The 15949-nt window shown below is 38.4% G+C and overlaps 1 protein-coding gene across 8 annotated transcripts in view; it reads right to left on the reverse strand.

Annotated features, from left to right (window-relative positions):
- LOC133208204 (transcription initiation factor TFIID subunit 4-like) overlaps nucleotides 1-15949 on the reverse strand; it is a 248593-nt gene that overhangs the window by 184088 nt on the left and 48556 nt on the right. For 2 of the 8 annotated variants that reach the window (XR_009724289.1, XR_009724291.1), the window contains exons 11-12: nucleotides 11664-11763; nucleotides 10872-11000 (exon numbers count right to left, since the gene is read on the reverse strand). The exons of 4 other annotated variants lie outside the window; for them this stretch is intronic. Coding sequence is in view for 1 of the 4 variants with exons in the window: in XM_061345917.1 (XP_061201901.1) it covers nucleotides 4701-4705 (5 nt within the window). In the remaining 3 variants the exon portion in view is untranslated. Of the gene's footprint in view, nucleotides 1-4317; nucleotides 4706-10871; nucleotides 11001-11663; nucleotides 11764-15949 lie in introns of those variants that run through there. 2 more of the 8 variants (XR_009724288.1, XM_061345917.1) reach the window with 2 other exon arrangements.

The raw sequence follows: 15949 nt of genomic DNA on the forward strand, positions 1-15949 counted from the left end.
TTTAAGAACGAGTATTTGTTTTGAGAGGCATTTTGTGGCCAAATTCAAGAGCAAGAAACCGTCACACGTCTAAAAAAATGAGGGCGAACAAGTGAGCAGCGGTCTTACGGGGATGTACACGTCTGTTATTTCCATGATGTGATCTGAGGCGAGCTGGCAGCATTCACCATCACCCTGGGCTTCTGTCAGCGCCGGGCTGCGGCCGCTCCATCAACGGGGCGGGGAGGCGGGTGCAGTCACCGCCGGCTGGGGGCGCTGCGGCGGCCCCGCTGAGGTAACGCCGACAGCCTGGCGCGGTCATGGATACCGCGGCCCTTCCTCGCCCGTCTCCCCTCCATCTTCTGGTCCGCGGTGTCTACTTCAATGCGTGCTTTACTGCATCACTACAGCACGCCATTCCCGCTCTTCCCAGCGCCCTATGCCATGTAATTCCGACATTAACAACTTCAAAGAGTCATTAACAAAATTATCTCTTCAGCTAACTTAAGCCACCACCAACTCCACACTGCACACATTACCTGAAGGATTTTAGCAATATGCACATACGCTTTTTAACTGATTTCTGCTTTATTGTGGAAAGAAATTACATCTTCCTTGAAGCCCAATTTGTCTCCTGTAATAGAGATGGCACTCCGCTGAAGTTGCTGAGAGCTGAACGTGTAATGGAAAGCAGACATACACATTCAGATCCCCGCGCTGCAACTGTTATTCATGCAAATTAAGTCCTTGAAGTCGGTAAGACTATTCATATTGGTACTAGCTATTTGTCCAAGTCAGACTTGCAATATCAAGGCTTACTTGAGCATGCACCACTCTATTATGCAAAGATGTGTAAGCAAAGCTATCAAACAAAAAACCATAGTCTGAAAAGTAAAACGCAAGTAAGAAGGGAAATTTAATTAACTAGTATCCAGAAAACAGGTTTGAGATGAAATATTCTGCCAAGTATTCCAGGTAAGGGTATGAAAGAGTAATTGTTAAAATAATGATTCTTTGAATTTCAGCAGTGTAACTGCAGCTACCAAACTGAACACACACACAGTTGAACTATCACCACTTTGGGCTTTCCACAATAAAGGTTTTCCTAATTTTAAAGACTTTTGTTCTAAGTAAATTCAACTATTATATGGTTTGTCGCTTATTCAGCTCATGAGAAATTCACCCATAATCAAGGGACTATTCACCGAGATGACTGGTTCCTAAAGATTCTTGTCCTATATCCTTATCATCAGCCTTTTCAATATCCCAGTAACTTTCTACTCCTGAAACCCCTCAACACAGTATTTTAAAGTTCAGAAAACTACCCGGAGGCCAGTTATAAATGTAGTCCCTCAGGAGTGTGTGCTGGGACTTCTCCTTTTTTTATATATGTCTCAGGAACCTGGAGGGGGAAGACACAAAGTACCCCCATCAAGTCTGCAGCTGGCACCACACTGGGCGATGCTGGTCAGAAGGACCTGATGAGCACCCAACCGAACTTCATGAAATTCTAGAAGGACAAATGCAAAGCAATTAACTCTATGCCACAATATGGGCTATGAGCTTCCTATCAGAGCCGCAGCACTAATGGAAAGCACATGAGAGTCTGGTGGTCAGGAGGCTAACCAGGATTCAACAGTGCATCCTGGCAACAACAAAGACTAACAGCACAGTAATCTGTATCAACAGCAAAATGGTAGATCAACAGTAACCAGTATATCAAGGGAACAAATTATTCCTTTAAACTCAGCCCACATCTAGAATACTGCAATCAATTTTGGGTCACCCTGTACAAGCCTTGAAAACACTTAAATCCCCAGAAGTCACCAAGACAGTTATGGGGTTGGACCACATGACTTATATGAGGATGATCTGAGGGTTCTTTAGCCGAGAGAAGTGTTAATGGAGAGGTCATTGAGAAGACTGAGCCAGACTCTTTATTGAGGATCCCTGAAAGAAAGAAATTCATAAACTGAAACAGCAGAGGTTCTGACTGCATATGGAGAAGCATTCCTCATTATGAAGATGATTATGTATTGGCACACTTTGCACAAAAAAGTTGTAGACTCTCATAACTTCCAGGCTTTTAAGACTCAGCCAGACAATGCCCTAAGCAGCCCTGGCTGTATTTAACATTGACCCAGCTTAATGTAAAAGGTTGAGCTAGATGACCACTCAAGTTCTCTTCCAACCTGAGCGATTCCATGATCCCTGTCCTCCTGCATAGCTCCAATTTCCTCCTATGTTCCTTACTGCACAATGCCCCAGCTCCCTCATACATCTAGGATCACCCCCTGGCATGCCTCCTAGTACATATTTGTCCAGCTTGCTAGCTGAGCACAGCCTGCTCAGCCTGAGGACAGCCTGAGTAGTCTGTACGACAGCACTGATTGGCAGCCAAGCAAAACAAAGAAAAGGTTCATTTCCCCCTCAACTGGGACACACGGAGGAGCTATCTAGCTGCTGATTTATCAATGGATTCAAAAGTTACCTGAAGGGATAGAGAAGGCAGATGAATAGAATGTTCAATCATTTAAAGCCAGTTTTCTTTGGAAAACAGGCTCAGAAAGAATACAAAACAAATTTTCCCCAAAAAAATGAATTAGTGTCAAGAAGCCAGACTACAAAAAACCCAAAAAGATACTTTTTTAAAAAGTCAGCTTGTAATGCACAACATTTATCCTGTGTGGAAGCATCATCACCCCTTCCCTGCTATAAATAACATTAGTTAAAACCCTGTTAGCATAAGGTGTCAGAAGCAGGGTGCATACCAAAGCTGTACCCTACATGACGATTTGGCACCCTACTTCAATAGCTGAATTACATCTGGGGCAAGGATGGGAAAATTATCAATCTCATCTGTGCTTGGGAAGGCATCCAGGTCACTAGATGCTTGGGAAGGCACCAGTTCACTAGACAGTGGCTTCATCTACAGGTATTTTTATTTAGGTCCTAGCATTCTGGATTCCAGTCTTAATCGCACCATCTGACCAATGCAATAGTAAGTCATAATATTTGCACTTACATATATACAGAAATATAAAACCTGAAGAGAAAATCAGGATTAAATAAAAAACCTCCCACCTTAGTTCTACCAACAAACTGCTACAATCTGTCTTTAGTTAATAGTCTATGGGGCGGAGTCTAGTTGGAGGCCTGTAACTAGTGGAGTGCCTCAAGGGTCGGTACTGGGACCAGTATTATTTAATATATTCATCAACGATTTAGATGAGGGTATTGAGTGTACTATCAGCAAGTTTGCTGATGACACTAAGCTGGGAGGAGTGGCCGACACGCCAGAAGGCTGTGCTGCCATCCAGAGAGACCTGGACAGGCTGGAGGGTTGGGCGGGGAATAACTTGATGAAATATAACAAGGGAAAGTGTAGAGTCCTGCATCTGGGCAGGAACAACCCCAGGTTCCAGTATAGATTGGGGAACGACCTGTTAGAGAGCAGTGTAGGGGAGAGGGACCTGGGGGTCCTGGTGGACGACAGGGTGACCATGAGCCGACACTGTGCCCTTGTGGCCAAGAAGGCCAATGGCATCCTGGGGTGTATTAGAAGGGGGGTGGTTAGTAGGTCGAGAGAGGTCCTCCTTCCCCTCTACTCGGCCCTGGTGAGACCTCATCTGGAATATTGTGTCCAGTTCTGGGCCCCTCAGTTTAAGAAGGACAGGGACCTGCTGGAGAGAGTCCAGCGCAGGGCAACTAAGATGATTAAGGGAGTGGAGCATCTCCCTTATGAGGAAAGACTGAGGGAGCTGGGTCTCTATAGTTTGGAGAAGAGGAGATTGAGGGGTGACCTTATTAGTGTATATAAATATATAAAGGGGGAGTGTCACGAGGATGGAGCCAGGCTCTTCTCAGTGGCAAACAATGAAAGGACAAGGGGAAATGGGTACAAATTGGAACACAAGAGGTTCCACTTAAACCTGAGAAGAAACTTCTTCTCAGTGAGGGTGACGGAACACTGGAACAGGCTGCCCAGGGAGGTTGTGGAATCTCCTTCTTTGGAGACATTCAAGACCCGCCTGGACACGTTCCCGTGTAACCTTATCTAGGTGTTCCTGCTCCGGCAGGGGGATTGGACTAGATGATCTTTTGATGTCCCTTCCCATCTCTAACATACTGTGATACTGTAATAAAAGTTGAACTTTTTTCTGACTTTTAGGTGACCTCCTTAATGTACTTTCAGCTCAATAATGTGGCCCTCTTAATTTGTAGTTTTAAGACCAAAATTCATTTAAAACAGAAGGAGCCATACACTTAAAAAGTAAAACATAAAAATATGTATAATTTGAAAAAAGTTGCTTGCTTCTAAATAACACATTTGTTAAATGTAGACATTTTTGATAACAAGTATATGCTTCAAGTTCTTAAAATTGCTTTAGCAATACAATTCTGAACTTTTCCTAGAGCTATGATAAAAAACATCATCAAGGATAAAAAGAAAAATTAAGCTAGAGCAAAGCAATGCTCCAAGCAATAATTTTCACCATTCTCCCCACTTGAATTTGAGGTTTTATATTTTTAAAGACATAACTAAGGTCACATTCTTCATTCAAGTGTTCTCGCCAGATCTCTGCTACACTAGAGCTGTACAAGACCATCAAGAATTGATGACTGTTTGCATGAACACTTCAATTCTTCGTGGCATGACTCAGTTTCAACACATTACCAAAGGCATCAAAATCAACAAAAAAGCAGTCAGTTGAGTCACACTATCCTATATGAGAAACATGAAGGATAACAAATCAATACCCCCAAACTAAGCAAATTTCTAATCTGCCAAATACTTACATGATGAACAACATGATAAAGCCTACCTACATAAGAATTTTTATTACATGTTTGAAGACTTTAATAGCAAACCACGGTTCAATCAACATTTAATAAAGATCTACAGTATACAAGATGGCATGCAAAGGAAGTGTAAGTTTTGGAGTTTTTTTGCTGCAAATAAACTATAGTCTAGTTAAAAGTTTGAGATATTGCAACAGAGTTTCTATAAAGTTAGAACTTGTATGTAAGTTCCAAAAACCTTGAGGGGAAAAAACATTCAGCAATATTATTCTGATATTGGCATATGTGTCACTAGCACGAGATTGTTTTTTACAAACATAAAAGCACCTAAACCTTGTCATTGAAAACTTTCAGGTCCCAAGAAGTGAAAATTCTGAGTGCTATCATCTGCTTAGATACCTGAAAGGTACTCGCTTTGCTGCACTTTAAAAGTTTAATTATATTTTATTGATCAAACAAACTGAACTAAATCGTAAGAAGAGTACTGCCCTATTTGAGAAGCAGAAGAAAAATACCATCTTTGCAGATAGGCTTTCAAAGAATCAAAAAGTTACTTTAATAATTTATACTTTAAGAGGACTGACAGGACTGAGATCAAAGATAAAAAATTATTTGTAAAACATCAGGTCTGACTGATTATTGATGTGATAAATTATTGAGTGCCTGTATATAAAATGTCTTTACGTTTACACTTAAAACAGAAAAACCCTGAAGAACTGGTTTTAAACAGTTAAACAGCATGCATTTAGGGCTTGAATTTGTCTTGTCCTTCAACAAAGACATTTGGAGAATGCATAATTAGTCTCTATTTGCCCTAATCACAGGTCAGGCAGAAGAAATGGAGAAAGCACTCTCTACTATCATCTTAAAACCAGGAGCAATTTCTTAAAGAACTTATTCATGCTATAGTTCTATGCAGGAAATACTGGCCCAAAGTGCAACTGGAACCAGGCTTCTTAGGTCTAGACCTCTTCTGCTATTACAGATGGCCTGCATACTACCTAATGGAAACAAATCAGGAAAGTTCATGAATCTGGAACACGATTTGTTTAAACTTTTATTTAACCTCAATGACATCAGATGTAGAATAATGCAACAAAGATGCATCTGGTCATATCTACCTATCTCATCCCCACAGCACAACAAGTACTAGGCTGTGTCTTGGATTGCATCTCCAGCTGTAGGCTTGATCCCTGTTCCTCTTTTAATCCCAACAGAACTGGTAGAGTTTTACAGGACTTGCAGCATAAGGGCAACTAATGACTTTACAGATCTGCTGTAGTTGTCAGCAGTGAGATATTCAAAATGTCTTAATCTCTAAAATTAGATGCAATTAAATATGTGATCAGCTAAGTAGTCACTGTTCAAGACTTACACTACACAGGAACTTCCAGGGACTAACAGCTGAAAAAATATGGGGGAGACACCAGTACACCTAAAACTAGAAACTTCTAGTTAGAAACTAGGTATTTCTATGCCCTAAGACATATCATATGTGGTCTCTACAGAAAGAAGGTCATGAAACCAACATAAGCTATAGGTACTTTGTCTAAAATTATTGCATTAATAGTCCTAAACTGAGCAACAGCATTTAATTATCAGGTTGATGAGGCACAAAGGCAGAACAACTCTAGTACTAAGAGCTCTTGAGATCCTGGGGAGCCACAATCTGTAATTACTGAACTTGCCACAACCTAATCAGGTGCTACTTAAGAACAGGGTACATCTCCCATATAGCACTCATACTGCTATCAAAGGGAAAGCCTCACCTTTAATACTAAGCTACAGAACAGGGGATGTTTCTGTTTTCAGTCCTTTAACTAAAAGCTTCACTTTAAGTCTTTCTAGCTGAATGCATAAATAATTAAATAAACATTGACTTGCTGTACCATTAAGCCTGTCTGGGGCTGGAAGACAGAATGAAGGAAGGATAAACCATAAAACTTTAGTTGCTCTCTTCACAAAAACAGTTAATCCAAATGAACTCATTTGCGCAGACGTCTCCAAGGAACCTACAACCTCGAGTGAATTTAGGGAAGCCAAAAGCTACAGATTATTTCCTGCCAAGCTAGAGAGAATCAGTGCCAAGTGATTTGAGATTTGGTAAATGATTCCCTCTAGCAGGTAAAATTCAGCAGCCCCCTGTGAGGGGCAGAAGGCCAAGACATATTGCATAGCTCCAAACCAGCCCAAACTGGGATGGGAAAGTTTTTGTAAAACTTTTCAACACTACCAGTTCACACTCATAGGTAACAAACTGACTTTGTTAAAAGAAAATGACTTAGCACCATGTAACTGTAATTTACAAAATAACAGAAGACCCAACATCAACTACTTCAGTAATCTTCTTTGTAAAAGAACACTGAACTGTGAGCGTGCATGGTGGGGCATCAGAACACGTCGCTCGAAGAAGTGGTAAACGCTCAAGGCCAGGTTTGACAAAGCCCTGGGTGACATGGTTTAGTATGAGGTGTCCATGGCAGGGGAGCTGGAACTAGATGATCTTAAGGTTCTTTCCAACCCAAACCATTCTATGATTTCTCCTCTCATAGGATAAAAGCTACCCTCATGGGAGGTCTTGAGAATTCTAACTTGCTGGGTGGATGTAGTATTTGTTCTATGCTTCAGAACAATCACCTTGAGACAATTCCCCAGGAAACATCTTGTGAAATTGAGAAACTGGTGAAAAATCATCTGCTCTTTAAAGATCAATTAAGAAATCCCAAATTTAGAGATTAAAATCCTCAAAAAACATAACAATTTTCAGCGCAAGACAGAGCAGAAAAAAGATAATCAGATATACAATTGGAATGCAACCTAAAGGAATAAAAATTCTTAATAAATGATACATAGATTTTAATACTCCCTTCTCCTTCTCCCTCCACAGAAAATGCTAACCAAATTATTTTAGTAAAGGAAGATTTAACCAAGACTCAAAACTTTGTAGTATGAACACACTGGTACAAAACCACTCATAAAGCTTGTTTTCAATACTATAGTGGATTTAACTTAGCACTAACTACAATAAATAGTTACGAATTACAGTATTGAACAAGAAATATACACTGGATAATACAGTTTCTCATCCCTTCTCTGGCAGCAGAAGAGGAAATGCTGCTGGAAGACCAGTAAAAAGTGTGCAGTGGTAATCGTGTGACAATATATTGCCTAGGACACTCCAAGGTTAGAGGATCTTATCTATCCTCTCTATTAGGTCAGGATGGAATTTACCTCCTATCAATTTTTCAAGAGAAGTTTTGAATCTGCAGCATCTTAAAACAGAGTCCCATAACTTCACTACCCTCCTGGCAAAGAAACAAAACCAAAAAAAAACCAACCCACCCTTTTTTTTTTTTTTTAACTTTTACCTTCTAATTTAATTTTGTATCCCTAATTCTTGCACAGGGTAAAGCAGAAAAATGGGGGTCATACATACTGGTGTAATTATTTTAACACGAGAGAACCAGAGAAATAGTTAGATCCATGCAAAATCTATGTCTAACACAGGCCAAAATGTCTGATCTTATTTTCTGAGCCAATTCAGATCTCTTATGCAAGTTGGTGGAATCTGAGGCAGGAAAAAAATAATTTATCAAGTAGAAAAAGAACTTCTCAAGAATCCTACTTAACCCTACTTATATAATCAATGGCTTTTTTTTTTTTTTTTATGAAAGGCATGCAAGAATGACAGAAGAAAAAAAAATTAAATAAAAGATTTCACTTCCCTAAGAATTTTCAATCAGATGGGTAAGTCGGGGAAACCCACACATAATTCATACTTTTTGGCAAAAAGAAAGTACTAATTTGAGAAGAGGTCTGACTTAAAATATATGTAACCAGACAATCCAGTTTCCAAAATTCTGTCTCTAACCCAGACAATTAAGCAGCTGAAAGGTAGCTATTAATCATCCCTAAAGAATCCTTTTATTATCCCTAGTGGTTTTTCTGAAACAGAACCAAGCTATTCACCAAACAACATTATGTATAGGTATGTGGAAGCCTAGAAAATGGAAGGAGTTGCCACAAATCATGAAAGTGTGAACATATAAACAGTGCATCTAGGAGAAGAGAGTGTTTGATATTCAGATAGCAAGGAAGCTTTACAGCTCCATCAGAGAGGACAAAAAAAAAAGTGTAAACTCTGAAGGATCAGAAGCTATTACTAATGATCTTTTCCCTATTTTTTCTGTAACTAAAGTTCATATTACCTAGTTTCTCCAAATTCAGGATCTCAATGCACTAAGGAAACATCCTTAATTTTGATGTTTAATTCCTTCTCCTTTAACAACTCCTCTTTAAGATTAGTTTTGTGCAATTGCACATGTATCCTAAAAAAACGGGAAGGTGATGAAGTTATTAAAAAGAAGTAACTGAAATGTCAAAGAACCTTTGGGAAATACATTCAGATCCTATCCCATGAGCCCAGTAACCTGTGCTGCACCATCAGCACAGTGTGAAGAAAATGTAAAATGTAAAATGTAAAAGAGGAGGGATGAGAACTGAAACAGGTGCAGGTCTCAACAAGTCAAATGAGAATATACAAATTACAGTACCAGGACTTTTTTTTTTAATCTTAGTTTTCCCCATACAAAAATATAATACAATATAACAAGTGTCTCCAAAAACATTCAAGAACATTCAAGAATAAACACAGAGTTACTGTGCAGAACTGGAAAATATGTTCTCTGTTTTTATGAATAATAGTACATGCTTCAGTGCACTTTTGTTTGGGTACTCACTACAGAGCCAAATCAAGAGATTGTTAGAGGGACGAGATGAGAAAGAACTAATATGGCAACGATGCCAGTTAAGAGTCCTTATGAAAGCAACAGGGAAGTTGTTATCTGGGGATTTAGCTCTTACGTGTTTTCATGCACGCTAGAAGAATGTACTTCTTGGGCAAAACCCAAGATCAGTAGATACTAAACCATTACAGGACCTCAGGCTTAGAGTACAAAGCACACGATTACAAAAAAATGTCCGGTGAGACAAAGATGGAGAACTGCTGTAAGAATGTCAGAGATGACAAACATGCGTAAAGGCACAAATGTCAGCATCCTGTAGCATAGTCATCACAGTAACAGAACACGCTCTCAATCACATCCACATGAGGATAAAAAAAATACCAAGTATATGAACCCACCTGTATGCGGCTGCTCTTTTATAGCAACTTCTGCAAACAATGCAGATTTTCCTCCCTCTTCTCCCCACCAGAGAAACTGCCTCACTGTCACTACAGAAGTCCTCTTAGTAGCATACTGTTCACTACAAGCCTGATGCCAGCCAGACGATACCCAGGCAGATGATAACCCTCAACATGAGGGTCATCTTACGGATGTGTCAGCCAGAAAGGAAATTATGAAGGATACCAGAAGGGTAGACCAAAGACCTCAACCTGAATTTTAAAATGTCAGCATCTTCACCTCTGTATGTCCATGATTAGAAGGAAAATTGTCAAGATCAGGAAATTTTGCCAAATTCATTAACACCAAATCGGTGCATCGCTGGATCATCCTCCACTACAAAGTTTATTCAGATCAGACATGGTCATTTGATTTTGTTAAAATACATAGCTTTAGTTTACAATAGTTGACACTGAAGTTGCACATCGAAATTATTGTACAAGAATAGATTGTGGTACCTTATCTAGCACAACCTCCGGTGTTACAGCTACTTCCCAAAACCGAATACCCTTTCATTACCAGTGGAATTTATTTGCACCAGTTTTACACTTTACAACATTTGTCTGTGGCTTACTGAACACTGGACACTGCAAAACTGGTTAAACTACACACAAACTCTCTCCATGTCATAACCACTGAAAAAAAAAAAAAGCCCAAAAACCCCAGTCAAATTGGCAATGAGCTACAGTAGAATCTGGACTTTATATGCAGTAGACTCAGTGACATGAAGGAGGCTAACAAATTCCATTCAAACTCATGGGAAGGAAAGACTAAAGTGAAGTTTATGAGGTTTTCAATACTTCTAATAAATGCAAGAAACTAAAACATTACGACCTTAGTATGAACAGCAGTATTGCCAAATAAACATAATGAACAATCATTTCAATACACTTCAAAATATATTACCTTTTACTTTTCCCCCTTACATCCTTGAAGATGCTGCTCACTGATCAATGACTTCCTCCTCCACAAAGATGTTCCAACATGTGTTGAGAGTTAGGGACATTAGTACCACCTCTAGAGCATGGAGTTTGCCTATAGCGATAAGGTAAGTCAGCTTTATTACAATATTGAATGGTTCTCTAAGGTTTTCTTTTTATTGTTCTTATTTTACATCCAGCATGTATTACCAGAAATCTCTTTATGAGATGGACTTTATAAATTAAACTGGTAGAGAATGTATCCCCACAGAATGATGACCTTAATTTTGCTCTCCTTTGCAGAGAGGCCAAGATCTTTAAGCCATTCAATTCCCAGATATAAACTTATTTTGAGACTGGGCAACATATTTTGGTAGGCCCTAAAGGCCGGAACTGCCTTCCAGAAATAGCAAGACCTTTACAAGAAGGCTCTTCCACTACATTCATAAAACAGAAGCAAGGTATTATGGTGAAAACAAACCTTGAACTCTCCAAATATTTCTGGGAGCAAGTATTATGTTCACACTCTCAGTTCAACTGGAGTAAAACCTTCGAAAATGATGCCTGAAACAGCTTCATTTTTATAAATAATCATATTTTGAACAGATCTAAATTTAATTTGAGAAATTACTGTTTGATGAAATAACACCAGTTCTGGCACTTAAAGGTGATACTGTTGAAAGCATGACTCTGATTCTGTAGTGTTGCAGAACCAGTAAGATTAATAAAAAGAAAACCTTAGAAATACACAAAAAATATTGAACAGAAGCTGCCCTACCTTTCACAGAAAGGCAGACTCCAAGCTCTCAGGTGGTACTGAAGTTATCATTCCAACACATGTTGGGACATCGTGTAAAACAGGAAGTCTGATCATGGACCTATTAAAGAAAGAACAATACAGTTTAACATTCTGCTGAAATACTTACTGGTTATGTTTATTTGGCAATACTGCTGCTGATACTAAGACAGAACCACAGAATCATAGAACAGTTAGGGCTTGAGATCATCTAGCTCCAACCCCCTGCCACGGGCATTAGGGTCACTAGGACAGTGTACAACTTCAAAATACTACGCTTATGAACAAGTACGTGTTAGAACTACCTCCAAACACAATCAACAGTTATGTCCAGAAGCATTTAAGGAGATCACCCTGATAGAAAGATGCTGGTAGAAAAACTGATCTTAAAAGAATGTTTCAGTTTAAAGACAAATCAACTCGTGGATAAAAAGTTAAGTCAACAATGAAAATTACCAAGTCACATCAACAAAAAGTGCAGTGAAAACAAAAGATTACATTCACAGTCAATACAATAGCTCAGAATTTCAGAACCCACAGCTGTAATATAAGCAGCTATAAAAACTCTCTAAAGTAAACCAACCAGAGAAGTGTACTTTCATGTTAGAACTGCTCTGTATATGAAAGAACAATCATCAATAGTGCAGTTTCATCTCATTCAAACATAAGCACAACTGTTGACAAACAGATGAAGCAGGGTGACAGAACGACTCTTATTAAACTAGTAACAAATGGTTTAAATAGAAGCTCTGAAATCTACTGGCTTGGTTTCATGAATGATATCCCAATCAATTTTTAGATGGTTTAGCAACATAAAATGTCCTCTAGAGTATTCAAATTATTTATTTACAATATATACACATGCATGCATACAACTGGGCTGCCACTGTGATGCCACATAGCATATTCAGTACATTCCACAATACAGAAAAAACATAAGCTATTTCCTTATGTTTTAACATGCATTTTTACAGCAGACATGCAATTCAAGTATGACAGAAGAGAGAAGGCAGAACAATTATCAATACTTCAGACTGACTTAAAAAAATGTATCACATGTAAAGCTATAAATTATGTTGAGCCTAACACTATAACTGTTAGGTTAACAGAGACAGTGGCTTAATTCTTTCAAGCCAAGCTTCTCTGAAGCTGTTTCAAGAAAGACTGCAGGCCTTTTTTAACGACTGGACTAGCAGAATTTGGATTCATCAGCACACTTTCAAACTTCGTAATAACTGGCCTGCACCACTATATGTGTTCTTGCCTAACTCTATTTGGATGAAACAAGGGAATCTAGTACTAATATTGTGACAGGAAATGTTGCAGGTGTATGCTGTGTTGACAATGTAACAGCATTTTTCCAAAGGAAGTTTATAACAAGGCTAGAAACCAGACATAAATGAAGTATTTCATAAAATCACACAACAGAAAAAAAAGATTTCCTAATGCAGGTGTAAAAATAATTCCAAATGAATGTAAAATAAAAATGTAATTGATGATCCACCAATACACTTTTTTCATACATACTTAGGTAAAAAGAATTTGGAAAATATAAGATGGACAGTTAAAATGTACTCAGTATGGCCAAGCCAGTCCCACATTTCTTAGAATTTCACATTTGTAATTATTCTATTTAGCTAGTGCTCTGTAACCATAAAAAATGAAGTAGAAAAATAGGGTGTAGAACACTGAAAGTGAAGAGAGAGAAAAAAACTAAGCTATGTCAACGAATACAGTATGCCTAACTTGAATTTCATTATTACTACATTAAGACAGCTAATTTACGGTTAAGATTCTCCACAAGTTGTGACATTTTCGGGATAGCCAATAAAAGCAAAATGGCATCATCTGGTTGTAGAAAAAAAAAAAAAATCAGAATTAAAACAAAAGCTGTGGGAATTAATAAACTGCTGCAGATTCTGAGGTTGTGAGAATATCACGCATGGTTTACCACAAAACATAAAGCAAGCTTTTTGAAACCACTCCTGGGTGTTCTAGAGACCACCAAATCCCAGTCAATAGACTTCTCAGAAAAATACATAACATAGCTATTCCCTTTTCCACGGATTTAGCTAGCAGGCAATATAAAATAGGTCAGTTTTTATCCCATCCTTCCATATGCCCTTTCACTACTATTGAATACTAAATATAAAATATAATGCATCCTAATTCTTACCTGCTCTGAGAAACAATGCTGTAACAAAGTAATTCCTGAGCCAAAAAAATTCCATTTTCACAAGGTTGGTACAAACCAGAGGAAACTGTTAGCTTAAAAACAACCTAGTAAGTCAAATTATTTTATTCATTGAAGTGTCGCCCCTTTTGGTAAACAGCGAAAACAGCATGTCACAAACCAGCTTCTAAAACTTAACTAATACACCATTCTTACCCACAAAAAAAAACACCTTACAAACGAATAAAGGTGAAATAATTACGAAAGTTATTTTTCTTGTTTCTTTCCCATAAAACCACATTAAAAAGCTAGGATTTTTCAGCATTACTTATTTGTGAGCGTCCAATTGACTTAGCTTGCCCTTTAAAGAAATACTACCCATTTTAGTAACAGAGTTAAAGACCTCGGAAGTTTATATGGACATCAGAACGCACATGCATGACGAACTTCAAACTCTGCCTCCCAGCTTCCCAAAAAGAGAAACAAAAGCCTTACAACTCTGCATATGTTTCATTGTACTGTGCTGTCATGTAGAAAGATCAGGGTTTAAAGTTTTATGATCCTGAATGAAATTGCAAAAAAAAACGCCCACCATTATCTGCTAAGAAATACCCACTTGATTTTGCATCAAAGCATTTGTAACAGTCATAGCCCTGTCTTCCTACATGAACAAGTGGCAGTGATTACCAGCCAAAGACGAGATACAGAATTGGATAAGGAAGCATGTGGGAAGTGAATGAATATCTTTGCATGAATTACATTTCAGTTACTTCTTCCATTTAAAAGGATCAATAATAACATTGGTCATTAAGATTTAAAGTAACATTTGGATGATAACACTACAAAGTTACAGTAGAGGTAGGAATGTACAATATATTAGGAAACCTCTTTCACTGTAACTTTGAGGCATCTGGCTGGTGGTTACTGCCAAAGACTGAACAGCATCTGCTCTTACTTTAGCAGTTTATATTCCGACTCTAGTGAATGGGAGCACAATCTCTGAAACAGCCTTTGGGGAACACTACTGAGTTGCTCGACAGAGCTCTTACTCAGAAAAGAGAAGGAGATTAATATTACAGAAAACTTGAAAGATCTAGCTTCTGAGAAAGAAAGAAGAGCAGTTTCCTATTATTGTACATACCACAAATCTCTTTTACTAAAACATTAAAAGCGTGCCCTAAAACTGAAGTGATTAAGTATGAATAGACTTAAAGGTAGAAAATAAAGTCTGTTTAAGCCCTATTCAGGTAAAAGTAAGAAGAAACAATGTATTTTATGTCATTTGTCAACAGGCTTAACAAAAACAGAAGAATGAAGACTCACACAACATTCTTTTTCCCAGTGTGCTTGAGAAGGTCACAGCCTCCTTTGCTTAGCCTTCGTGTGTCTAGGCACAGCAACATATGGTAAGACTGAGTTTTGTCATGACCTTACAGTGTCGTTATTTTAAGTGCCCAGTAGCACAAACTACTACATTTGTGTGTGGTCCTATGCAAACAACAAATCTGGCCACACACAGTGAAAACGAAGCTTCTAAAACTTCAAAACCAGCTGAAGGAATTCTCTCCTCAAGGGCCACAGATCCCAGATAGAAGCCACTAGTGAACCCCACAGCCACTTTCAAAACTATAAAAGGCTTCATGTAAAGCCAAAATAAAGCTCTAAAAGTGGCTTCAGGAGATCAGTAGGAGTGGCCGCTCTTCTGGATTCACTGCTTTTGAGAAGTAAATCCCTGCAGCTGCTTTTAAAAGCTTTGAAAGTTTCATTTCAATTATCAAAGCCAATAAAGCTTCAAAAACAGCCATGGGGATTTGTTCCTCAGAGGAGTAAACCCCAAAAGGCAGTGATGAATAGAGTGATGGATTCTGTGGCTCTTAAAGTATGTACAGATTCCTTTAAGTCCTGCACTTGTAATTACAGCTTCATGTTGTGCAGCAATTGTTACACCCAGACAGTTCATTAAGGCTTATATGGCAAATTTATTACTGATTTCCCATTCTTATAACAGTTTTATGTCTGCTTCCTTTTTGTTTCCTTACACCATTATTATCTATTGTGTGAGCACTCTGCACAACAGTTACTCAAGTTTAATTGA

The sequence above is a fragment of the Neopsephotus bourkii genome, unplaced genomic scaffold (genome assembly GCF_033783945.1).
Source record: "Neopsephotus bourkii isolate Nb327-2 ecotype Australia unplaced genomic scaffold, CSIRO-AGI_Nbou_v1 NB_245, whole genome shotgun sequence".
Classification (NCBI taxonomy): domain Eukaryota; kingdom Metazoa; phylum Chordata; class Aves; order Psittaciformes; family Psittacidae; genus Neopsephotus; species Neopsephotus bourkii.